The 25,232-nt window shown below is 36.8% G+C and overlaps 1 protein-coding gene across 1 annotated transcript in view; it reads left to right on the forward strand.

Annotated features, from left to right (window-relative positions):
• Positions 1-995: 995 nt before the first annotated feature.
• The window catches only part of LOC114068370 (otogelin-like), a gene marked incomplete at its 3' end in the record, with an annotated part of 58,249 nt that continues 34,012 nt past the window's right edge, over positions 996-25,232 (forward strand). The window contains exons 1-13 of the mRNA XM_027904385.1: positions 996-1,047; positions 9,246-9,338; positions 9,572-9,726; positions 10,115-10,233; positions 10,627-10,832; positions 12,384-12,514; positions 13,335-13,441; positions 14,313-14,422; positions 15,295-15,420; positions 16,661-16,769; positions 17,346-17,392; positions 18,074-18,219; positions 24,627-24,759. Coding sequence (XP_027760186.1) covers positions 996-1,047; positions 9,246-9,338; positions 9,572-9,726; positions 10,115-10,233; positions 10,627-10,832; positions 12,384-12,514; positions 13,335-13,441; positions 14,313-14,422; positions 15,295-15,420; positions 16,661-16,769; positions 17,346-17,392; positions 18,074-18,219; positions 24,627-24,759 — 1,534 coding nt within the window. The remainder of the gene's footprint in view (positions 1,048-9,245; positions 9,339-9,571; positions 9,727-10,114; positions 10,234-10,626; positions 10,833-12,383; positions 12,515-13,334; positions 13,442-14,312; positions 14,423-15,294; positions 15,421-16,660; positions 16,770-17,345; positions 17,393-18,073; positions 18,220-24,626; positions 24,760-25,232) is intronic.

Consider the following 25,232-nt stretch of genomic DNA (forward strand, 5'->3'; position numbering starts at 1 on the left):
GGTTGTTATCAGGATAATGTGCTTCTCAAATCTTACTTGAATATGTCTGCACGTTACTGTGATACCATTGATATATCTGGTGGCTGTTCTACCCTCTGTAATTCTTAGAGACTTGTCCTCAAACGTGTATTTTATCCCAGCCACGAGAAGTGTCACTTATGAATGAAAGAAAACTTGGGGTTTAAAGTGTTTAAGTGGTGAGTGAAGACTATATGGTTGTATCTACAGCTTCAGCTCTTTCAGAAAGCTGTTTGTTGTATGAAGCATCCTTGCTCGAGGGAAAGCTGAGGTCTGGTCTGGCTCATCCAGCAACAATTGCTTTGTGGGAGCCTTTTTGCTTCTCAGTAAAAGTAAGCGAGCTGGCAGTATCAGATCACGACAGCTCAGCACTCGGGTTTTTGGATGTGGTTTATCTTGGCAACTCGACTATATCACTCATGGCACGTTGCTGAAATGTAATTAGGGTGTGTGGTTCCTGCTCCCTTGTTTGAGGGTGGGAAAAGGAAAGTTTGCTTTGTTGTCCTTGTTAGTGGCTCTAGAGAGGAGTTGTCTTTCTTTCTGCTTTCTTCCTTCTCTTTCTGGGAAAAGCTCAGCAAAGAAAAAAATGTCTCATAATTGCAAACAGGTAATGAAATGAACCACCAGTAAAAGCAAATGCTCATAGATTGAGGTTCTCCCCATAAGAATTCAAGAATTACTAATAGACTCTTTGTTTCCTTCTGTGTTAGCCTACTGAGCAGGAATCTTCAGAAAGAAATATGTTTAGGAGGCTGGAAAAAGAAAAAAGAACTACTGCACTCGAGTGACTGTACTTTTTAATTTACAATGGATTTTTTTGCTAATGTTGTAGTGAGCCAGTATGAAGCAATGAGCTTAGTAAAAAAGGTACTGATAGACTCTGAAGACATTTTTAAATGTCTGGTTATAGCTGCTGATTTATTTGTTCTTTCTGAAAGGAGTCTGGAATGGCAATTTATAACACCTCATCTACTACCATGTCCTTATCTCGGAACAGGAGACTTCACAGTCTGAAATGTGGACCATCCAGTAAGTTATTTATGTTTCCACATGAAATCTCTTGAACTTTATTTTCTGCATAATTTAATTATTTTTTTAAAAGAAAAAACCCTAAAATAATTAATACAGGTCTTTGTGGTAAAGGGACTCTGCTTTGATTGACCTCTAAGATCCACAAGAGTGGGACAATTTGTTGGGGTGTTTAAGGTAGCTTTAAGTTTACACCTGATTCTGGTTTGATCATTTGAAAGACTGTCTTTAACTGCAGTTTTTCTAATAAAAAGCTTTTACTAGGGAAATCTGCTCCTGTAGTGATATTCCTAAATAGGTGGATTGCTACTAGGTGCTATGATGTGCCTAGCCTGTCCTGTGCTTGGAGGCTTTTTGTTTGCTGTGTGTTTGCTGACGTGATCTATGGATGTTCTTTGTGTTTATAATCTATGGATTAGCACGATGGGGTACTTTAGCCAGCAGCTCGCAGGGGTGGGTATTTTCTTGAAGAATGTGTGTGTTGGTTTTTTGCTTCATTTTATTTTCACAAGGGAAGTGAACAGGTTTAAAATATCTTTGCTGAAGGGTAAATATTCTTTTAAAGTGTCAACTTTACAGAAAGGTCCATGTCACACTTGTTCTGTACAAAGGAGAAGTACGAGGCAAAATAATTCATAGTAATTTCAGTTAGTGATGCAAAACCTCTAGTGTCTCTTCAGTTAACCTGATGGATTGCACTGGATGTGGGACCTACCTGATAGTGAATAGTGTGGATTTGCACTCTGTAGCTTTATAGCACAAAAGGCAAGAGGTGTGGAATGGACTCATCAGTTGTGATTAGAGTTGTGTCGTCTCCAAAACCTTGTAATGTCTTTAATATACAGTGTTTTCAGAGGCTTTTGAGAAGTGTGGAGGAATAGTGCAAGAGTTTAGAGAAACATAATATTGCTCAAATAAGAACTATTACCTATGAACCTCTCTCCAATATATGAAAAAAATCATATATATTGTGTACGATAAATTTGCTTTACAAATATAGCACTCTATACTTGTAAAACTCCCTCTCTTTTTGAGGGTTGCACTGACTTACTGACCAAGAAGGACTTACGATTTCATTTTTTTCAAACTGAATCAGCTTACAAAGAGAAGATAAGCAAATCCTGCTGAGAAATTTGTTGCCATAATAACTGTTTGTTTCCCTTGGTTTATTTTTTTTTCTAGTCAAAACTCCCTTAATGGGACTAGTGGATTTCATTTTTTGCTTCAGAGCAACCAGCTGGGGAGGGAGGAACTTTTAAGATATATTGTTACTGTTCAAGTGTGAAATAAAACACATGTACATAAACCTTTTGCAAGAGTTCTATTAAAAAACTCTTCCAAGTGTTTTTGTGCAAGTTTATTGCCCCTTAAATAGGCCTAATATGTAAGAAAGGGGACAAAAGATTTAGAACGAGGGAGAGTGAAATGGGTGGAAAATTTCTCATGCTAACTCATGACATCTAAGCTTCTAAAGGAGAATGAAGTTACAATGGCAAAAAATAAGTTTCACTGCTCTCTGCAGATGTAATAGTGCAACCTCTTTGTTTTCTTTCTAACTCATACTTCTATGAGTCATAAATATTACATAATATGTGAATTTTCCATTTCTGATGTACTTGCTTTGGAAAGACAGTGTTGTTGAAGAGAAGATTTGAAAGTTATTAATGATTGCCCATACTTGAAGGCAAGTAAAATTAGTCTTATTAAACTTTTTAAAGAGTGTAATACCCAGACCTGGAAGTTTCCTTTTTAAATCCCAGCAAACTCTGTGTGGGAAATGGAATCCATTGTTGTCTGTGTGTGAAAGACATATTGAAAAACAAAACAAAAGAATAACCTGATCTGCTTCATACAAGAGTTTAGGTATCATGCTCCAAATACTTAGAAAAATAGTTTCATTTTGGCCTCTCCAATATGAAGAGATGCAAGTGGCTATAAATCTGCCCATGGGCTGGGATTTGTACCCATTTTAGGATATATGAAATACTAAAGCTTTTTTGTTAAAAACCCCTCACCAAACACCAAAAAGCAGAACAAGAAACAAACCAGAAAACCTCAAACCAAACCAGTAAGGTAGGCTGTCACCTGCTCTCTCTAGTTTAGTAATGTCTCTAAGAAGATAATCTTTGAAATAATTATAAAACTATAGTAGGATGAAATCCATGTTCGTTAGAATCACAGGAAATTCTTGTTGCAAAAGTATTTTTTCTTGCTTTCAGTAGCTCTGTGAAGATAAACCAACATGTTTTATGCGGAATGAGTACAGGACCTGTGCAAAAGATCTCTTTACCTTTGTGTTGTATTAGTCAACTAAAAGCAATTCAGAAAGCGAGGTCAAGTCTTATCTCTCAGTTAGACAAAGTTGGTACAGCACAAGCAAATGCCAAGAGATAAAGTCTTGTGTTAATTTCTTCTACCTAGGGAGCATGGCATTTAAAATGTTTATCATAACAATTGACAAAGCTAACACACAGTTTACATAGCTGTTAAACTTTTAACTTTTTTCAGCACAAATCTGTTTTTCATGCAAAATTAAAAAATTAAAAAACAATAAAAAACCACCAAAAAACCCAAAAACAAACAAAAAAAACCACCCCTAAACAGAAAACTGCAGAGCTAATATACAAGCATATAAAGAACCTGGGGCAGGCAAAACAAATTATTTGTGGAAGTATTCAAACTACTGCTGAGAATTATATGTTAATATATTAAATGTTAAACACTTCAAATCTTCTTGAGTTGAAATGCTGTAGCAGGCGTGAGTCACTGTTGCTATAGAAGATACTTGTCCCTTACAATGTGTGCTTGAAGACTGATTTGAAGAGATGCATCAGAGCAGAACATCTGCAGCTAATTGGAAGGCTCTTGGAATTGAAGGATTAAAATTGCATCCTACTCATTCACCTCAGAATCCCAAAGAAGAAAATCTTACATCCTAGCGTGGCCCATGGCTGTATTGCATCCCGTGGAAGCATGTGCCATCTGCCTGCTATTGCAGGCAGATACTTTCAAAGACCATGAAGTTGAAGCAAAAGATAATGCAAGAAATACTTGCAGTGTTACTTCTCCACAGTTAAGGCAGCAGGAAGCTCTCCCTGAAAGATTGCACCTAGAGAAAGTGTCCGCTGGAAATTATGCAGAGTTACAAAATATAAAATTTCAAGAGTATTGACAGCAAAAATTTAAATATTCCATGTTAAGCATAAGTTTACTCTTTTTTTAATATGTGACTCTAGGTCTAATGTAAGCTTCCTGCAAATTCTTTTCCTGATCCACTTTTCTTTTTCACTTTTCCATTTCAGAATAAAATGTAGTTTCTAATTAATTGATCATTTTAGTACTTTACCTTCAGACAGACCTCCCTTCTACACTTGCTTTTAAAATGTGTCATTTTTGAAAGAATCCTGAAAAATATTATATCTGTCTATTTCTGTAAATGACTTTCTGGGGCTCTAAAACTGTTTGAGTCAAAGTCAGTGTATAGACACAATCATAAGAACTGAGGTCACAGGTTGGACTTGTATTTACCCTGCTTAAGTAAAACTTTATCACTTTCAGATCTCTAAATTAATCTTTCATACTTAAACTCTTCTGTCCAAGTTAATCTAGTAATGGATATCCTGAGAGGAAACCTGTCGCTATTGCATTGCATTAAACAATTTTTGTTGCATGCCATGTCTTAAACAGTAACAAAATACTGAATTTCAACACTAGGAAGTACTTAATGTTTTACAGAAAAATAACCTATAGGAAGGTCCCCCTGAGCCACAACTCTTCAAGAGTTAGGTGTACTGGTGATAGTGGTGTATTACAGTGAGGTTAAAACTGAGTTGGAGCATCTATATTCACATGTTGGTTAAAGAAAAATCATCTATTTCAAAGTTGATGTGCATGGTCATCTCAATAGTCAGTTGTGTTCTTGAATAAAAGTGCAAGAGATGTCTCTGATTTAGTATCTTAACTTTTGTGTGGAATACATAAACATGCTTGCTTTGCAGTTAGGTCTTTGTGATCTGAGGGTTGAGAGTGGTTCTTTAGTGACTGTATCTCACTTCATGCTGAAGGGCTTCACACGGTGTAAATTACTTTGAGCTGTACTTGTTTTATTCTTAATAGACATTAGATCAGAAGAATATATCACGAATAAGCAAGCCAGGACATTGAGTTCATTTGCAGCTGAAATAAATTAAAGAGATCTTAAGTACTCATTAGAGAAGAAGTAATCCAAGAAAGCAAAGTAAACTGTGTGCACAATATCATAGATGCAAAATATGTATTTATAATAATCTTTCAAAATAAATGTATATTTTGATGAAGATTTGAACAGTTATCTTGATGCTTCTAAAGCATGTCTCTTCAGAGAACATAAGCAGTAGTTGCTTATGGGAAGGTGGACACTGATCTCCAGAAACCCTTACAGTGAAGTTCAAACAGCCTGGATTACAGTCACACTTCTTCAAAGGCTGTGATAAGTAATGAGTTAAGGCCCTGCTACTCTTTCTAGAGTGGCAGCACTGGCCTCAAGGCTCTTACTGCCTGACACTGAAGAATTTAAAAGGGGGATGAACTGAAAAGCAGGTTCATGCACACAAGGGTCTAAAATAGCCCTATCAGCATATTGTGTGGGATTTCAACCTATTCAGTAATTATCAGATGGTTAGAATGTTTAAGCTATGAGAACAGGGAAGAATTCAGCCATGTGTTAGGAGGTGATCCCAAGTCTTCAACCTGCTCAATAAAGAGCGAATTTGGGAGGAGTAGCTTCATGACTGCAGTGGTCATATTCTTCAGGTTGTAGTGGCAATGGGTTAGCAATCCCATAATTACCTGTGTGAGTCAAATCATGTTACTTAGGTCTACCATTTTCTCCTAGAAAAGTCTCACCAGTTTTCAGTTTCAGATTCCAACCCAATGCACTCAACTGGCATAATGTCAAAGGGGAAAGAGGAGCCAAGAACTTTTTAGTAGGTGTCACTTTCAGGTAAATGAAAGACACGATATTCTTCCATAACTTTTTGTAATTCTGGTTTTCACTTAGTCTTGATGTTTTTTTTTCCTTTTCTGCAACTATTAAAATGTTTTTCACATCTCTGGGGCAGACATGACATAAATTTTCCATAAACTTTTGCATTTGACATGGTCATATGGGTTAGCTTATTTAGGGAGCTTATATTCCTTTAATGACAAAGATCAGAATTTGTTCCAGATATCCTAGGAAGTATTTCTATGTTAATTGAGTGGAGTTGTATGATTAAAGGAGGCCACTTCATTTGCAGTAGTAGGAGAATTGAACGTGATCTGAAACTATGCTGCTTTCCTCAGTACATGCTTAAGGATAACTAATATTTGCACACACAGCTCTTCTGTGCAGTGTAAGGAAACACAGTTAACAGTGATGTAAAAAGGGATATAAACAAATATAAGAACTATGATTATCATATTTTCTTAGAATTTTACGTACACAGAAGGGAACTTTGTAAAGAAGAAAACACTAATCATTGAGTCATTTCACCTTCAATTCAGATTTGATTAACTCCCTTTCTCTCTAAAAGAGAGCCAGGGAGATCTTTCCTGGTGACAGCAAGGGCCCCCAGGCCAACTGACTGTGTTCACAAGCTGAATAAACATGGCTTGAAGCAGGTTACCTGAGCCACATTTAGAGGGGAATCATTCAACCTGAAACATCAAAAGGGGGCTAACTTCCTCTACAGCCAAGAGGAACATGACTTGCAGCCTAATTGCACATTATTGTAACGGGACAGGCAGTAGGGCAGAATTTTAGAGAAGCAAAGAACAGAGACCTGAGCTCTGGTTACACAAGTCTCACAATGCTCAAGATGAAAGAGCAGAATGTCTGCCTCTCTTGACAAGAGGAACAAGGCTTTTGCATTATTGACAAGATTGCTCACTGTGAGTATGTAAATGAGATGGCTCAGTCAGAGTAAGTAGGGACCTTTCTACGTGCTGCTTGCATTAGTTTTTATTGAACTCTGGCTCACCAGGAGGGGAAAGGAGCATTGCCTTTTACTTTGTGTACCTACTTTGTTCTTTTCAGCATGACCTCTATTCTTTTGATGGTGGTTTTTTTTTCTTTTGGATGTATATATGAAGTGCATGTTGAAAACAAAGGTATCAAAATTAATCGTTTGGATATTTTCAAAGTCTTCAAATAACTAATTAGTATTTATAAGGTAATTTCAAATGGAAATAGCACTAATAAAATGTACTGCCAAATTTTGTTGGAACTTTGTAAGGGTTTTGTAAACTTGTAACTGAAGATAGTACTTTGTAAAATCACATGGCTTTAATAGTGAACACATTTTCTTTAATTATGTTTCACTGTAATACTCTTGAACTCTTCCTCATTTTAACACTGTAGTATTTAACATGGTGTAATGATAATGTCTTGAAATTGGAAGAGAGGAGGTTTAAATTAGATATTAGGATGAAATTTTTACTGTGAGGATGGTGGTGCAGTGGAGCAGGTTGCCCAGGGAAGATGTGGATGCCCCATCCCTGGAAGTGTTCAAGGCTGGGCTGGATGGGGCTTTGACTGACCTGATCTAGTGCAGGGTGTGCCTGCCCATGGCAAGGGGATTGGAATAGATGATCTTAAAGGTCCCTTCTAACCCAAACCATTCTATGGTTCTATGATTGTTTTTCAAGAATGGTGATAAATAAAAAAAGAAGACTGAGTCTTTAGTTTGTCCCTTCCTGAAACAGTTTCTTCTGAGCAACTTGTCTGCAACAAATGAAATCTCAGTTTGTGTTCTAGAGTAAAAAATATATATAATTGCATAAAAGACAATTATTAAAGTTCAAATCCTTTCCTAAATAAACTTTATAAGAACAAATATTAGCAAAATAAGTGAATAGATCACAATTGTTAAAAGAAGATTTAGGCACAAAGTTTGAATTTAGTAGCGAGAAACTTTGTTTCTGCTTATGCACATCTTTCCTTGGACTGTGAAAACTAGTTTTGTCATATTTTGATGGGGATCTTTGCAGGAAAAATAAAAAACCCAGCACTTCTCTGCCCCAAGCTCAAACCTATCATTGCAAGGCAGGGATCTGTGTCTTTATGGAAGGTGTTTGTGGTTGGTATAGTTAGAAGCTGTGAGATGGAAGGAGGATAGACAGGTGAAAGATATACAACTGGGATCTGAACATTTGTATTTCTAATGTTTTGTATTTGCTCTCATCCTAGCAGAGCTTACCCATAGGTTACTAGTATAAGGAAGGATATAGGCACAGTGCTTTTTTGTTGTGCAGTATTTTTTCACTTCATCTATTCGTTGCTTAGGGGACTGAAAACATGTTGTGGTGGTTTTAATCTAGGCCTTCCCTGGTTACCAGTTTGTAACCAAGGAAGGGGCAGTGTTCCCAGTATTCCATACGATTTTTACATAAATCGTGGTATAAATAAGAAGGGAGGAGCGGCCTTCGTTCCTCTTCTCTTCCGCTGAAGTTCGGGAACAGTGGGTCCCTGCGTTGGTCTCGCTTATCTAAGGCTGAGACCTGCAGCATCCACTGGCCTGCCACGTGGAGGCTTGGGGAGTGCTGGCCGTGTGTGTGTCAATCCTGTTTTTTTTCTAAGGGATGTGGTGAGATTTGTTTTACTAGTTATTTTACTAGTTCTTGGGTTTGATTGCGCATATCTATTCGGTGTCCCTTTTTATTTCTTTTTGTCCCTTTTTCCCCTTTCCCTATCCCTTTGGGGGGTGTTTGGATTCCCGTTTGCTGTGTACATAGCATCTTAGCTGTAATATACATAAAATATAATTTTTTTATATAACTAGCTTGGTTTTCGGGTTCTTCAATTTGCATAGTTTTTTTCCTTTGCCCTGGGGGAAGTAGAAAGGGGGGAAGAGAGGGGCTGCTACTGGGGGGTTGGGCATTTGGCAGGGAGCCAAGTCTGAACCATCACACATATCAGACTAACAGATGTAACAGTCATTTTCATTTGGCTTCTCTACATGTGTAATATATTTGCTAAACCGGCTGCATGTGTTGAGGTGAAGCTTTCACAGTTTGTTTCCTTTTTGTGAAGGCCAGTTGGCTTCTCCAGGACCTTTTAATCCTAAGGCAGCATCTCCTGTCGTTCATGTAGTGAATTTTAGCTTTGGTGAAAGCACTGTGTCTTAAGAAAGAAAATTGTCATCATTTGTTTTTAACATGCCTTGGTTTTTTCCACTCAGATTCAATTACATGTTTTAATGGAGGTGAGTGTGTCTACAGAGAGCTGTGCAACTGCAGTCGATTCAACGCAACTGGACCGAGATGCCAGACAGGTGTGTAAAAAGAGAAAACTAACTGGAATTCTGTGATTGTACTTGGGTTCCCACAGCTACAAGAATGACTACCCTCTGCCTAAAGGTTCCTTTGTGCTCTAGCATTTTTCCCTCCCTTTCTTTTAAGTGATAATATTTCACAGCACGCCACGTATACTACCTTTATCAGCTAGAGAGTAAATAAAAAAAAGAAAAACCCATTGCTATGTCTAAAGTGACTCTCCCTTTGTTAGTGTATAACACAGGTGCTGAAAGAGATCATATATGCAGAACATGGGGCCAGTATAATTTTGAAACTTTTGATGGACTCTATTATTATTTTTCTGGGAAATCTACATATGTGCTTGTGAGACATGCTGAAGTAGATGAGCAGAGCTTTTCTATACAGGTAGGGAACCATACTTGTACATTCCTTTTAAATGTTGTTGAACATGCTAATGATGTATTAATTTTAAGATATTAAAAATCACTTGAGATGATGGTATGGGGTTGTAGAATGTAATCTAGATGTAAATTCTAACATGATGTGGGCTATCAGTTACCACAGCACAAAATACATGCAACCAAAATAAAACTGATGTATGCACAGCTTTGTTTGCACAAAGCTGTGAAAAGACCATGGCTACGGAAACACCATTCAGTTTTTTGTGCTAGAGTAGGACCAAACTACTTGTTCACTGCTGAGTGTGGGATTGGGGGTATTAGTTGTGTGACATGTGGATTACAAAGAATGTGATTAAAACCTTGACTTTGACACTAGTGTTTTTATTTTGCAGGTGAATAATGATCCTGAATGCCATTCTTCTCCTTATTCCTGCAAAAGGTCAATTAGTTTATTCTTTTCTGGAGATGAACAGATAAAGATCAGCAGTGAAGTCACCTATAAAGGCTTTGGGTAATTCCAGTTATGTTTCTGATGCTCTAGTTACATTAAAATTAATGTCATGGTAACATTTTGATAGCAGAGATGTAAACTTATTTGTTGGTAGCTTGAAAAAGTGTCCATACCACAGATGCAATAATTCTTCCCCATCTACAGAGTACAGTCTGAGGAAGGGGATCCCTAAATTGGTGGTATATAGTATTAAGAAGTATAATATATATGACCATTGACATTCATACTTTGATTTTTGGTGATATTTGCAACTTTATTTGGTTTAGTGGAGTTAGTATACATTTACATAAGGAATTTTCAGATGCACGAGGAAGTCATTACATCAGCAAGTAGTTTATTTTTAATGGTTATACTTTCTAACGTAATGTTATTTTTGATTCTGTGTAATTTCAGAGTAAAATTACCTTATATTATTGGAAACTTACACATCCAGAAACTGGCTGGATACTTCCTAGTCAGGCACCAGTATGCCTTTACTCTGGCATGGGATGGTATATCTGCAGTGTATATCAAAATGGCACCAGAGTACCTGGGCAAAACGCACGGACTGTGTGGAAACAATAATGCTATTCTGCAGGATGATCTTGAAACTAGTTATGGTGGGTATTTAAGATGCTTCCTGTTGTATAATATGTGTGTGTGTGTGTGTGTGTGGTTCAAGTGAAATAAATGTTACTTTGCTTAGTGTTTAATTATGATGCTAATTGAATTTAAGATGAGCAACTTCTGAAATGGAAAATATGTTGTGGAAATACTTTTGGTAGATGACACTGTTAGTGAAGAGAACCAGTTTCAATACAGTTGGGGCTCTGGGGAGGAACATTTTAAAAAGTCTGTCTTGCTCAATTACCTGCAATGGCATTTGTGCTTCAGTTTCCTGGGACCTGAGAGGTAAAATCTGGTTTTAAATGTTTGCTGTTCTCTTAGCAATTTTTCAGCCTGTGGAAGCCTGAGATATTGCTATTTTAAATAAATCAATAATTAGTAAGTCAAATAAATGAAAACTGTTGAATCCAGTTTGATCTGGCATCTCATTTGTGATAACACTCAGAATTGACTAGTGATCCTTTGTTATTAAGGATCATTCAGACACTTCCAAGATTCTTGGCTTTCAGTAAATACTGAGTGAAGACCTCAATAAAATAAACAGTTGAAAAAAACCAGGTCCCTTGAAAGGTATTTCAAGTTAGGCTATAAAAACTTCTGGAGATCATTGCTTTGGGCTGTTTAGCTCTTTGTTTCCCTTTAGCATTAGGGTATTTCTGTAGAGTACTACTCCAAAGCTCAGCGTAGATGTGGTAGTTTTCCTCTTTTGTTTGTGCATGCCACTGAGTCTCAGAAAGCATCAGCCCTGTACTGTTAATAGTCATTACCCACAATGAATCCTTTGCTCACTAAATCAAATTGCTTAGATTAATACCGAGAGCAGTAGCTCGTTGCCCCAGAGAGTTTCCTCCATCCTCTCACCTTTCTCAGAGTGTCTCAGTCACATTAAGCTGTGATTGCAGCACAAGTCAGTACACTGCATATCAGCTTTGTGCAGTTATCTTGGGGAGCAGTTGCCATAAAGACATGGCAAGACATGCATTTGTGGGTAATCCAAACAGTAATCAGTGTTACCACTTGTCCATGATGGATAATAGTAATAAAAATTAGCTAGTTTCACTCTAGCATGGACATTTCTACTTATGTGAAAGATTCACACCCTACTTGGCTAATGCAGACAATCATTTTGAACTGTTGCAGTGACCCGTGAACGCCTCTTCTTTCTTGGGTTTTACACCCTCTGTTGGGAGTTTCTCATAAAACAGAGGCACACACCTATGCATATACAGTTTATTAAAGCTTTTCTTTCCTTTCTACAATTGATGGACTAAGGGAAGCCCTCCTCCCTTAAGCCCTTCCTTGCCAAATTGCCCGAGTAAGCTGCCTTCTGCTATTCTAAAGCCCCTTCTGTAGTTCCTTTTAAAAGCATTTTTTTGGTTCTTGGAAGTACTGTATTGATTTCAGCTGATTCATTTAGTAGTAGGAAGGGTTGGGTGTTCTCTTCTTAATGTGTTTTGATTATTGAGATGTTTCCCAAGAAATCCTGTAGAAACGTTGTTGTTCTTCCAAGCCACCATGTGACTGTATGTGTGTGTTTTGTTTAGGAAAACTGACAGATGATGTAACTGAATTTGTAGAGAGTTGGCAGGAAAATCCTCCACAAGGAACACCCAGCTGGGATAAATCTCTTCTCAATGAGCCACCGTGCCTGACACAAACCCATGAATCTCTACAGGTTTGGATCAACACAAAAACATTATTACAACAGTTGGTAATTCTAATTATAGCAGGAATTTGGCTTAATGCTTTGAAATATTCAATATTGGAAATATTCAAGCTCTGGACATATTCAAAGCTCTTTGGAGAGATGAATTAAAATGATTGCTGCAGCAGATCTTCTCTTGTTGTCTCATCCTGTCCCTCCCCATCTTTTCTTCTGTATTTCTTGATCTTTTCAAATATTATCTATATAGCAAAAGTGTTTGAATCTGGAGCTAAATGAGTGAAAAGTTTTAAAATAGGGTAGTGTTATAGAACTAGTCCCCATTCCATCCCTTAGGAAGCATAGAAAGAATCAGGGAGGCCGTACTAGAATGAGAGCAGAGGTAATTTGTCAGTGTTTAAAAATTAATTTTTGTTACTTTTGTCCATAACACTGAAGTAATTTTTCCTTCTAAGTAGTATTTTCAGGATATAACCCTTAAATTATATGCTTTGAAACTGAAGCTGATGACAAGCATTGTTTATTTCTGTTGTGTTTTACTGTGTAATGTAATTAAAAGGAAGAGCTTTTTCAGGTTATTTTGGCTTAGTTGTATTTCCCTTGGGGAAGGAATGTTTTACTGTCACTGGTATGACCTCGGATCAAAGATTCAGTGTTATGGGTACTCTGGCACGTAGAGCAGTATATTGCAAGACACTGCTTCTAGTTGGTGAGAAGCAAGTGATTCCTAGTCACAGATGTCTGTTCTGATTTCCCATAGTATTCTATTATATTCAGCTTATGTTTACTTTTTAAAAGCTTCTCTTCACAACAGTTGTCTCTTTCATTTCAGAGGACATATGCTCTGTGTAATATCCTGTTACATCCCCCATTCAAACAATGTCATGACTATGTGAGTCCTCTTTCTTTTATGGCAAGCTGCACAAATGATCTTTGCATGTAAGTGAATGCTTTCAGGTAATACCAAAGCTATTACAAAAGAAAGTCCTTTTTATCATGAGAATGAATTGTAAATGTTAACAGAACTGATTTGTATCTTTTTGTCTATATTTGTTTCTATCTAACATTATCTTATTATTTTGTCTTTGCTCACTTGTTCTAGTTTTACTGCAGTGGAGCACTGTGGAGTTGTTCCTATTTTCTTTAGTACAAGGGTGACCAAAATCAGGCTGTGATATTTTCAGAATTTGTTAGTGTATCTCCCATGAATATGGCATCAGTGTTGATTCTGAGTGTGCAACATCCTTAGTATTGGTATAGGATTACTATAATGAAATGTAACAGTGAAAAGGTCAGTTTGGCATCTGCAAGCCATATGGTAATCCATTGTAAAGAGGAATTTGATTACTATTTGAACTTATGCTAACATGTCACAACCTGCTATGCTCCTTGTCCAAGCAATTTAGACTAGTTAAATTAACAGGCAGGACAGAAGTTAACTTCCATTTACAGTACCACGGTGACCCACTGATGGAAATCTTACACTTTCCTGTGAGTTTTCTGCAGGGTGTTAGTCCTTTTGTAAAACTCAAGACCTTTATTGAGGTCTGTTATAGTCTGTCTTTCATGGATTTATTCAAGAAATTAACGTCAGGTCTCAAATATATTGATATTCATACTGAAGGTCTCTCTTCAAATGTGGCAGAATGTCTAATCTATTAAAAGACTTTTAACCTAGCCCAGTAGCACAGTACAATTTTAAAGTAGGTTCAGACAACATGGTTGTAAGCGATGCAGGAGCATTCATGAGGTTATGATTGCGTGTCTGAATGTAGGTAGAAAATAATCAGTCAATTTTTATTTGCGTAAGGTCAGCAGCTGATAATGCAACTTGGTGTCGAGCACTAACTGAGTACGCCAGAGCATGTGCCCAAGCAGGAAAGCCACTTCATGGATGGCGTGTGCACTTTGAGCAGTGTGGTACGTAGATGCTTTTGTACTTGGAAATGCTGTTTCTTAGCTGTATTTTGAAAAGGATGCACTTCAAAGTTTTATTTTATTGTCCTTCCTCCTCTTTTGAATTCACATAGCTCTTAAAGAAACTGTTGAGTGAATGAAACTCACTTCAAGGCTACATAAATGTGACGGGATTTTTCTTTCATATGTATAATTTGTTTACCGAATATATATAATATATATAATATATTGAATATAAATACTGAATGTATTTAAAGTACTTAACTGAGCTAAGTACAACGTGAATTAAGAGCCTTCTTACTAAATCGGATATTTTTAAAGATGATTAACCATTTTTATTTTCGTAGAGGTACTCTTTCACATGTTGTCCAAATCTTCATGGCTTTCTGATATGTAAAATGTGCATCATGAGTGTTAAAAATAAATTTAAATTGCACTTCCATAAATCTTCATTGTATAAGTCACATGAAGTAAGTTTGAAAAAGTTCATCTAATTTTTTCACCTGTCTGTAACACAGGACCAAAACTGCTTTGTTATCTAGGACAGATTTCCCATATACTTCCAAAAATCTCTGTTAATGAATGTTCTGACTGTGATGGTCTGAGTATCTGAATAGCTCTGCTGTGAGAAAATTTCTGAGTTTCCATTGGTGTAATTTAAGATTATTCCTTCTTAAAGCACCTTTGGACCAAATATGAATATATAGAAATATGTATCAATTCTGTGAGTGTGTGTGTTATGAAAACCATTTTTCTAGACAACAGATACTCAATCGACTTGCCAAAAAGTAAATACCTGAAAGAAACATTTGCAATCTATTTAAGCCCTGAGGCATTAAAACAATAACTTTGCTCTACTTGTTCCTATTTTTTAGTCATTACCTGTGCTGAACCCTTGACCTACAATGAATGCATCAACTGCTGCCCTGTTTCATGCCACCAGCAATCTCAGTGTATTAACAGTGAGCTTCCCTGTGTTGATGGATGCTACTGTCCAGATGGTAAGTTTTACTTCTCAAATACATATTATTTAATTCCATATAACTTTGAGGTTGTTCTTCCCCAAGCTTATGTCTCTATACAGCCTAACTAGATTAAAGCATTTCCAGGAGCTCTTTATAAACAAAGTGCCAACGGTGTGTGGATGAATGACCTTATTTTCCTTATAGACAACAGCCCTTTGCTCCTTCTAACAAGTGGCAATAGGTTTCAGCACAGATCCACATTCTAGCTGCACAGATCCACAATTTGAATGAAAAGTAGTGTTTGCCCTCTTGTTACAGGACAACCATCCTCCTGATTGTGGTGGCTGCTGCTTGGTTTTTGAGGAGAGGGAGAATTATTTTGGTGGATTGGGTTCAGTTTTTGTTTGTTTGTTTGTTTTGTTTGCTTGATGATTTTTTTCTGCGTTTTTTTCCTGAAGACTGCCTGCAAGGTTACAGAGCTTAGGAGAGCTCAAAACTATACCATAAGTAAAATTCATTCATGTGGCCAGAAACAGGTTTTCATACTGAGCTTCTTACACTGTTGTATGATTCTGGCTAGTAATGTATTTACAGTGTGGCCTACAACAAAACTTTACCCTCATCACCACAATAGGTGTCAATGTCCAGTTTTTCTCTAGTTACTGGCTTTTCTTGGGTACATAACTTTCTCTATCCTCTCTTATATATAATTATGCCATGGATCTTCAAGTCACGCCTCTTATATGTACCCTGATTATTTATGAGTTTAATAATCTTTATTATTTATTGATCATTTTACCTTTTGTGGGTTTTAAAGCCTTTTAGCTTCTGGTTCTCTAATAACAAAATAATAAACCAACCAGAAAATACCAAAGCAAAAACCTGTTTCAGTAAAATAAGGACCAAAGAGTACCTTAAAATGGCAAAGATTTGTAAATGTGTTAAAAAATAAGCCAAAGGTACTCAAAGAAGTGTGGCTTGTGTATTTGGGTTTGGTTTTTTTTAGTGTTTGTGGTTTCCTCCCCCTCTCACCTAGTATTAAGTATTTATTATTCATACTATGTTTAGTGTATCTCAGGCAATTTAGTGTCTTGGTCCATGTAATATATTTATTTAATATAATTCAAATGCACTTTTTTGGGGTGAAAATTACTATTAGCCTAGATTGTATTATCATACAAGACTATCTGTGTTGTTCTTGAATTTATTTAGTAGTGTTCTGTCAGTCATTTGTATGCATATTTCTCTTTTTTTCTTGTTATTTTATTTATTCTAGGCTTAATTTATGAAAATGAATTGTGTGTCAAACCTATGGACTGTCCTTGTGACTACCATGGGAGTTTCTTTGAAATGGGTTCGGTGGTTTATGAGGAATGTAATAACTGGTGAGTAGTTTTGCTTTTTATGCTGTGGGCTTCATCCTTTCATTGTCATAAGAGACAACTTCTTCAAGGCCTATTTCAGTTGGACATAAAGAGCCTAACGTAAGCGTGACACTAAGCCGATGTTTTGAGAATTTTTAAGTTAGTTTTATACATTTGAAAGAAAAATCTGTAGGAAGAGAAAGTGCCTTTTGCTGGATCACCTTAAAATGGATGAACTTGCAGATGCACAGCTTTTTTTTCCACGAGAGTTCTAATTTTAAGTCATAGGATTCAGATTGCTTGTGTTTATTCTTCTCAGTTTTATTGCTCAACTTTTTTAATGGTTATTAAGGAGCTAAAAAGAAATCAAAATGTTACTTTATGCATGGATGAAATTTCACTTGATTGTGTCTTCATGACAAGTTCTTGCCACAGCTTGCAGGCATTCTAATGACTGTGATATCTCTGTTGTACCCTTTTGTAATATGCAAGACACTTGGTTCTCATTTCATAGAGAAGGAATCCAGGAAGAACAATTGAAGGACAGCCATATGTAATTCAAAAAATAAAAGTATGAAACTTTTTGTTTGATTTCAGCACCTGCATTGGAGGAAAGTGGGTCTGTACAAATCTTACATGCCCAGGTATGTGAAAGCCTTGCATACTTAATTTTTTGATGACTGAATTCTTACTTCAGGTAAAATATTACTTTGAGATCTTAATGTGATCTTTCAGCACATAATTTGCATTTTATTTCCATCTACATGTAAATGCATCTACAGACTCAGTAGATTAAATGTTAAAATGGTCTAAACAGCAGGCATCTGCCTTTTAACGTAGTGCAGTAATGTGTTTTCCCATACATCACCATAATGTCTCTGGTAGATGACACTACCTGCTCATTTATTTTCCTCAACCAAATTTTCCACTGCAACCCTCACTTGACATAATTACGGCAAGTTTAATCTTTTTTACTCAGTATTGCTGGCTTATCAGTTAACAGTGGGAGTGCTTAATGTTTCTGAAAATGAGCCTTAAGAGCCACAAATCAAACACCCGCAATGTAAGGATGACACATATTATTGCTTCTTTTTACGGGAAGGGCTGTTTAGATATCCTGGCCTGGCATCAGGTACAAACTCCAGTACAAAAACAAAGATAAGGTTCAGCTCTTTAATTGGGTTCTAGTACCTGGTTGTAATACGAATACAATGTCATAAATTATAGAATATTATCATAGTGTATAAACCCTACAGCAGTAATACCTGTTGAGAGTACACTGTCTTTACTACATACTTAAATGCATAATTTATTGTGTTTGTCAGCTGAATGCTCGGTTTCAGGAGACACTCATTTCATGACCTTTGATGGGCGCAAATACACTTTCCAAGCTACCTGCCAGTATATTCTAGCCAAGAGCCGTACATCTGGAGCATTTACCATATCCTTGCAAAATGCTCCTTGTGGACAGGTAAGTCTCAGAACTTTCTTGGAGTGTTTATATCTTGAAGGGCTTATTATTTGGTGAAAAAAGTATTAAAAAAACAAAAAGGCAAGCAAGTTGACTGCAACTACATACAATAAATAGTAGCAACAACTTTCTGTAATGATGAAGTAGTTGGACAGCAACAGTGCAGAGGAAGTCTGTACATAAATTCTCCTGCTTGTTTGGGGTAATAGGAAAGATTATGCTAGTATTCTGATTCGCTGTTCACTGAGGTCATTCAATGGCATGTGGGAGTTCATGCAGCACACCCTGGATAATGACTTCTTTTCTTGAGCTTTCTGAGTACCTCTTTTTGATTTTGCAGCCAGCACAAAGTCTACTGCTTATTATTGCTTGAAGGAAGAATGACTTTTTTATGTCTTCAGTATAGATTTCTCTTTTGTCTTTGTTCTCGCAACTTGAAATTTGCTTTTACTTACGTTGACTTGAAAACATTTGGATAGCTTTTTGGGCAGCTCTCTCAGATTTGTTTGTATAAATGCATTTGTGTTACTGTTGCTAAGTTGGTACTTTTTACAGTTGTTTTCAACCAAACATCTATGTGTGTGTAGGTAGCTGATATTAAAGGTGCTACTAAAGGTTATGTTAAAGGTGCTCCTACTTTATATTTCAAAGTTGCTGGTACTGTACATAGAAATGGCCAAATGTTTTGTCTGCCTTGTATCCATTCTCTTTCCTTTGTTGTGTATGTGGATTTCTGAGCATGTATTATAAAGTTATGTGTGAGGTATGGAACACTGGTAAGAATTTTGACTACACTTTCATTACGTTCTTGATAGGATGAGAAGCATAGCTGACTGAGAAGCATATGAGAAGCATAGTAGACTGAGTTGAGCCATTTTCTGGAATCAGGCTTTTCTCACTGGCTGAGTTCTACATGTGTTTGTAAGGGCAGAATTTGGCCCAGATTTGTATTAGGGTCAAGATGCTGCTGTGGATGCCTACTTACTAAGTTGCTGGACTTGCAGTAGAGAAAAGATTTTGTATCTTGGCCAAATTTCTCTTCTGTCTCTAATAGTCTTCTGTAATGATTTTTACTTAGAAGCAACTGTATAGGTATTTGAAGTGTGTATTGCCTTAAATATAACTTTGCTGTAACTCTAGATCACCTCCGTACTTTATGTTAGGGCTATGTTGTTACATAATTCACATAAAATCAGATTTAGTGCTATGACTTTGTACGTCTGTGGAGGTAACTTCTTACATTTCATTGTATGTTTTCTTTTGCTAAATAAATGTATGATCCTGCAAGTCCTTTTACATCAATGATTGCAGACGCTCTTCTCTGCAGCTTATATTGTTCATGCACTTGAGATTTCCTTGGGAAGAAAAATGGTTATATAAATTGTCATGCTACACTTTCTAAAGGCACATTTCAGTACTCCTTTTGTATTTCTGCACTAAATCCTACTTCTCTGTTTGACAGAAAATACATTTAAGCAGAAGGAAGTCTTATTAAAGTGACAGTGGCAAGTTTTTTATAATAGAAATTATCTGTTTGTGATCCAGGTAAGAGATGGGAGACTGAGTGCAGGGAATTTCCTCATCTCATTGATAAAAGTTGAGAGGCAAGGAAATTAACTTAACTGGATAGAGATGAAGTATATTTTTCAACTAGATGATCCTCAGGTAAATGTCTCTTCTATGGTTCCTAGAAGCATATAAAGACACCAAGTGAGGTATGTGACAGGGCTTAGAAGTTACCACTGTTGAAAAAGTGGATTCCTGTGTTGCTTTAAGATGCTCTAATAGTCTCTAACTCTTTGAGGTAAGAGCCTTATGGTGGGGTCTGTGAAATGACATTTTGGCAAGGACATGCACATCAAAAAAACTTCTAGGCTTTAGTCTCTGTGTGCATTATTCTTTGGATTGGAAAGAATTTGGTGTTCCTGCTAATATTTGCTGTTTATAGAAAGATTGAGACTGTTTCAAGATACAGTATATTTGGTTGGTGTTACAATTGTCCACTTCAAGTGCATATTTGGCTTAGCTTGTTTTTACTTCAGTAAGTTTAGTTAGCTTCATTCTGGGCTAAGCTTAGAATCCTGAGGAGCTGATGAAGTTACTATCATCTAGAAGAAAAAAAATGAAAATAAGAGCTTTGAAACAAAAAACGAACATAGCCATAAATCTGTTCAGTCAGTGTCATAGTCTCAGAATTCTGGAGAGTCCAAGAAGCTTGAGAAATGTGATTGTATATAATATAGTTGTACTATATCATTGAAGAAAAGCAAAGGAAATCTCCAGAGAAACACTCTGGGCAACTCTTTTATCAAATGAGAGTTGAGGCCTGAATGAGTTCTTGCAGAAGCCCACAGTGAGGAACCTTCTAACCTGATGTGTTGAAAATCCCATCAATGAACAGCAGAGGTCTGGAGCAAACAACTGCTGTGGTAACGTGCAGCATATAAATGTGTGTCTTGTTCCTTGTGTTACAGAACAGTTATTCTGTGGGCAAAACAGACAGAATTGTGCCTTTTGGTTTAGTTGTTGTGGTTGCTTTTTGCTGAGGAAAGTGAAAACATAGCTTTCTGCAGCACTGGTGAGACTGCAAAGTGCTTTGTAGTAACTCCTGCTTTCTTCTTCACCCTGACTTAGCAACTCTGCTTAATGTGTCTCTGTGTCAAAGTGGTTTGTAGGTGAAAAAACAGATTCTCTTTACTACATGTTGGGTTTCATACCTCACCTAGCTTCTAACAAAAGTCCCTAATCAGTCCCTGATCAGTCCCTAATAGGTATAGGCCTTTACAGAGGTTTAAGTGAAATGTTCTGGATATTAACAGTCAGGTGTGTGGTCAGAGGGTTATGTGACGTGTTCCAGGGCTAACTTAGTTATCAGTGTGCAAGTGGTAACAGGGTAGTGAGAACGTTTTGTGTAGTATAAGGCAAGAATGTGTTTTTTTTTCAGTGCAGCTATTCAAGTGTCTAATTATCAACTAGCTGGTAGCACTTGGCAGAAGAGCTGCTTTTCAGTTCCCCAGGCACCGTCCATTATCTTTCTTCCCATTTATAAAATTAATGAATTGAAATGGGAAGCTAAAAGATTTGTAATGTGGAATCTCATATTTCTTGATGGTTTGAGATTTTATGTGCTTCTTTAAAAAAGCCTTATCACTCCCATCTCATTCAAGCAGATTAAAAAATGTGGAAAGAAAATACCTGGGGAGATTTTAGCTTTCTGAATCACAAAGACTCCAGTCATCTGGAGCCTTAGAGCTGGTGACATAAACAGTCATCAGGCAACAAGTTATTTGAAAACGATGTGAAATTTTGTTTAAGCACTTTTTGGAAGGAGAATCAGTCAAGTGATCAGCACAGCTTAACCTTATCTGAGTTTCAAGTGACAACCTCGCTGGCTTTGTAGTTTGTATGATGAGAAGGTCTTCTGAATATAGATTTTTATTTTGTTTTTTTGAAGTGTCTAGTGAGAGAAATGGCCATTCCTGTGAAAACACCCGCTGAAAGCTGGCAGGGGCAGTGCTGCGAAGGAAACACTTCATTGGAACAGAGAACAATTGTCAGGCAGAATTTCTTCTTCAGTTTCAGCATGAAGGAATAATAAAGCTTCTGTCGAGATCCTATACTAATGTATATACTATGAAGGGTTGTTTTCTTGGCTCTGATCTGCTATGCATATCACCTGCCATCCTTTTATCTTCAGCTTCTTAAAAGGCCAACAGTATCATCAATTTGTAGCCATTGTTTCTGAATGAAATGCACAGAAGCACAACTTCTAAAGTAAAGAGACAAAACATCAAGACATGCTATGAGGGTGTGACTTCACAAGGCAGATGTCTGTCTTCACTGTCAGCCCAGGGGAGCTGGTTGAACTGATGAAATATCTCTAGTTATTTTTATAATTTGCTAGTTTCATTTTTTTCATTTCAACTGTTGGTGAAAGATCACTGTTGAATTATTCTCTAGAGACAGGGAAATTCTGCATGTAATTTTTAATCTTTGCATACTGTGTGTATCTATGTGTTCATGGTATTTGAAGAGCTGACAGATGATATCTCTTTGCTGGTTCAGCATCTGTGAAATCCACACGGTAATGTTCAGAGATCCTTGCAGCTCTAGTAATGGTTTTCAACAAGCAGGGTGACATTTGCCCTGTATTAGATAAGTCCCAGCAGAAGTCAGAGTTGAATAAAAGCATAAATCCATGAACTGAGCATCCTAATTTCTTTGCTCTGTGAATGATGCTATTCACTGTATAATTTTGCAGTTTGTGCAACTGTCTAAGGGTCATGTTATCTATACCTCTTTCAGTGCCTCTTTCAGCACTGAAGATTCTTAAAATTTCAGTTTCATCAGTAGTTATGCCTTCACTGAAGGCAGTGGAGCTGCACAATGCAGCCTCCCATACCTGTGCTGGACATTTCTGGACTGCAACACCATTGCATGGGAAATTTTCTGCATTGAGACCTAGACTGCTCTTTGGCCAAGTCACTGTAGACATGTCTGTGTATGTTCTGTTATATAAGACTGCCTGGGGGTTGTGCTGAAAATGGTGTTGATAATAGAGATATTTTTGTTATGACATTATCAGATGTTGAAGATGCATAATTGAGATGAGAGTAAAATGAACAAATAGTCTGACCAAAGTGACCAGACCCAATTTTAGTCATTGTTCTTGAATAGCTGTTGAATGGTTACAAGGTCTTGCAGTGAAGGGGGCTAACCAGAAGAAACAGCAGTTGGGTGCTTCCCTATTTTGTCTGTAGATGGCAGGGAATGGACAGTCTCTTAGCTTTATCCTGCTACACCAAGCCAGTGTAAATGAGCTGATGTCTCAGAAGCTATAGTAAAGGGATCTGAGTGTAGCAGAAGTGGCAGAAACCTAATTTTTTCCTAGAGCAAGCAGAAAGTAGAATGTGGACTGGAATTATGATGTCTTTCAACATGTAGGAAGGTCAATTACAGAATGGTGACATGGTAAAGTTCAAGTCATCTCTCAATCCACCTCTGTGCCTGATTCTCTGTGATAGAACATTTCTTTTTAAAAAATTAAGTAGTGATCAAATTAATTCTGTTAAGAAAATTCTGTTAATCTGCTGTAATTAATAAACATGCTTTAATAAACATTCTTCCCATATTGGCATTGAAACCAAAGTACCTGTAGTTACTCTGCAAAGTGGAGGTCCTGTCCTGGAAACTTTATTGGAATGACTAGTGCTAGTCATCTGTCCAACTTGTTTCCAAGTTATTTGGTAGAAGTGTGTTTGCTACTGTGGCATGTTGCAAGTATTCAATATTTAATAGCCCTCAGACTAGTGCTGCTTTCCATGTGCGGTGTGATGTCTAGTTGAAGATGACTACAGTAACAGTTAAGTAGTTTGGGACTTCATGGTGGTACCCATCCATTTCAGTACTTGATTGAGTGAAAAAATCCCCAACCTAAAAACCTTAGAACAAGTATACAGTAGGTGGCTTGTGTTTTGATGAAAGCAGTTAACTTGAACTAAATTCTCAGTCTTTAAGCTGTTCTGAAATTTCTTTCTGTAGGGCACGTAGCTTTTTTGTGTTGGGAAACTTTTGCACATAAGTGCAAAATTCTGTTTTTTAGAATTTCAGTCAATTAGCTGCTATTGGTTCCACTGAAGAGGGTGGATCTAGAAATACCAAATAAGGATAACTTTTGCCTTTTTTGTTTTTTTTTAAGTATGTTTCATCTGAACTGCAATGCCGTATTCCTTTTCATGTCTCTATGACATTTTGGCTTGGGAGAGTGAAATTCAAATGAGAATAAGCATGGTAGCAAATGGTAGTAACAATAAACAAGTCAGGCCTGTGGATGTATGCTGCCATGATGCTGCCTTTCTTTCATCGATATTCATCCGCGGAGCCTATGAGCATACTCCACAACTCCTCTCAGAAGTAATGAATTTATATGCTGTTTTAAATAATGGTTCTCAAGATACTTCTGTCTTCCATTACTGTTTGCCTTCAGAAGAATTTTGTATCTTAAATATGCTCTAAAAAGAACCTGGGTATATCAGAACACTATTTAAAGTACATACTTGGATTTCAGTGCACTGCTCTACAGATAATGCAGCCTTGTTTGTGAGCAGTAACTCAGCCTCAGTGGGTCTTTAATCAGGGGGGTCCACGAACTGCAGGTGTCTTGGTACTAAGCTATGTGGGAATTGTTTCAAGCTCTCTTTACAAATCCTACTTTTGAGCTGTATTTGCATAGCAGGTTAGAGTTATTGACAAACATATATGGGAAATTATTCAAAATACTAAGTTTTACTACTTAGCTATAAAGCTGTATGTTTTTCAAGTGCACTCTGGTAAGAAGCAAGTATAATTTTAAATTTTCAATCCTCACTAAATATACCTTTACTTATTTGTTTTCCTCTTACTTGTAGAACCAGGATGGATCATGTATCCAATCAGTCAGCCTTATTCTTAAGCAGGATCCCAAGAGGCAAGTGACTCTGACTCATTCAGGAGATGTTTTGATATATGACCAATACAAAATTAACCTACCTTATGCAGATGGTAAGGAATGATATATAAGCATATAACTCTTATCAAACACTAAAGAAGTATTTTATTGACATTTTTGTACTGTCCATATTGCGAACATACTGAAGTTAAATGGCATAGTTTAGTATTAACATTGTTAATTTTTTGTGAATGTTTTGCCACTTAACTGCTGACATAATCTTTATGTAACAGTAGGAATTGTACATTAGCTGTATTGCACTGGTGACTCTTAGATTAAGATTGTGTTTGTTCTAACAAATTCAAATACCAGCCCCTTACACCTACAAGGTTGGTTAGTTCTTTTCTGAGGGGGAATTATTTTCTCTGATTCTTGAACTGAATAATCTCTTTCCCCTTTTTGGTAAGAAACTCAAGTAAATGTAGGTGAAAGGAACCCTCTTGTCCCTTACAGATAAACTACAGATTTTCAGAAAAATTTTCATTTTTTTGTTCTTTCTTTTTTTTCTTTGAGTTTTTAAATCTCT

The sequence above is a fragment of the Empidonax traillii genome, unplaced genomic scaffold (assembly GCF_003031625.1).
Source record: "Empidonax traillii isolate 1590-97213 ecotype Southwest subspecies unplaced genomic scaffold, ASM303162v1 scaffold1050:size236492, whole genome shotgun sequence".
NCBI classification, from domain to species: domain Eukaryota; kingdom Metazoa; phylum Chordata; class Aves; order Passeriformes; family Tyrannidae; genus Empidonax; species Empidonax traillii.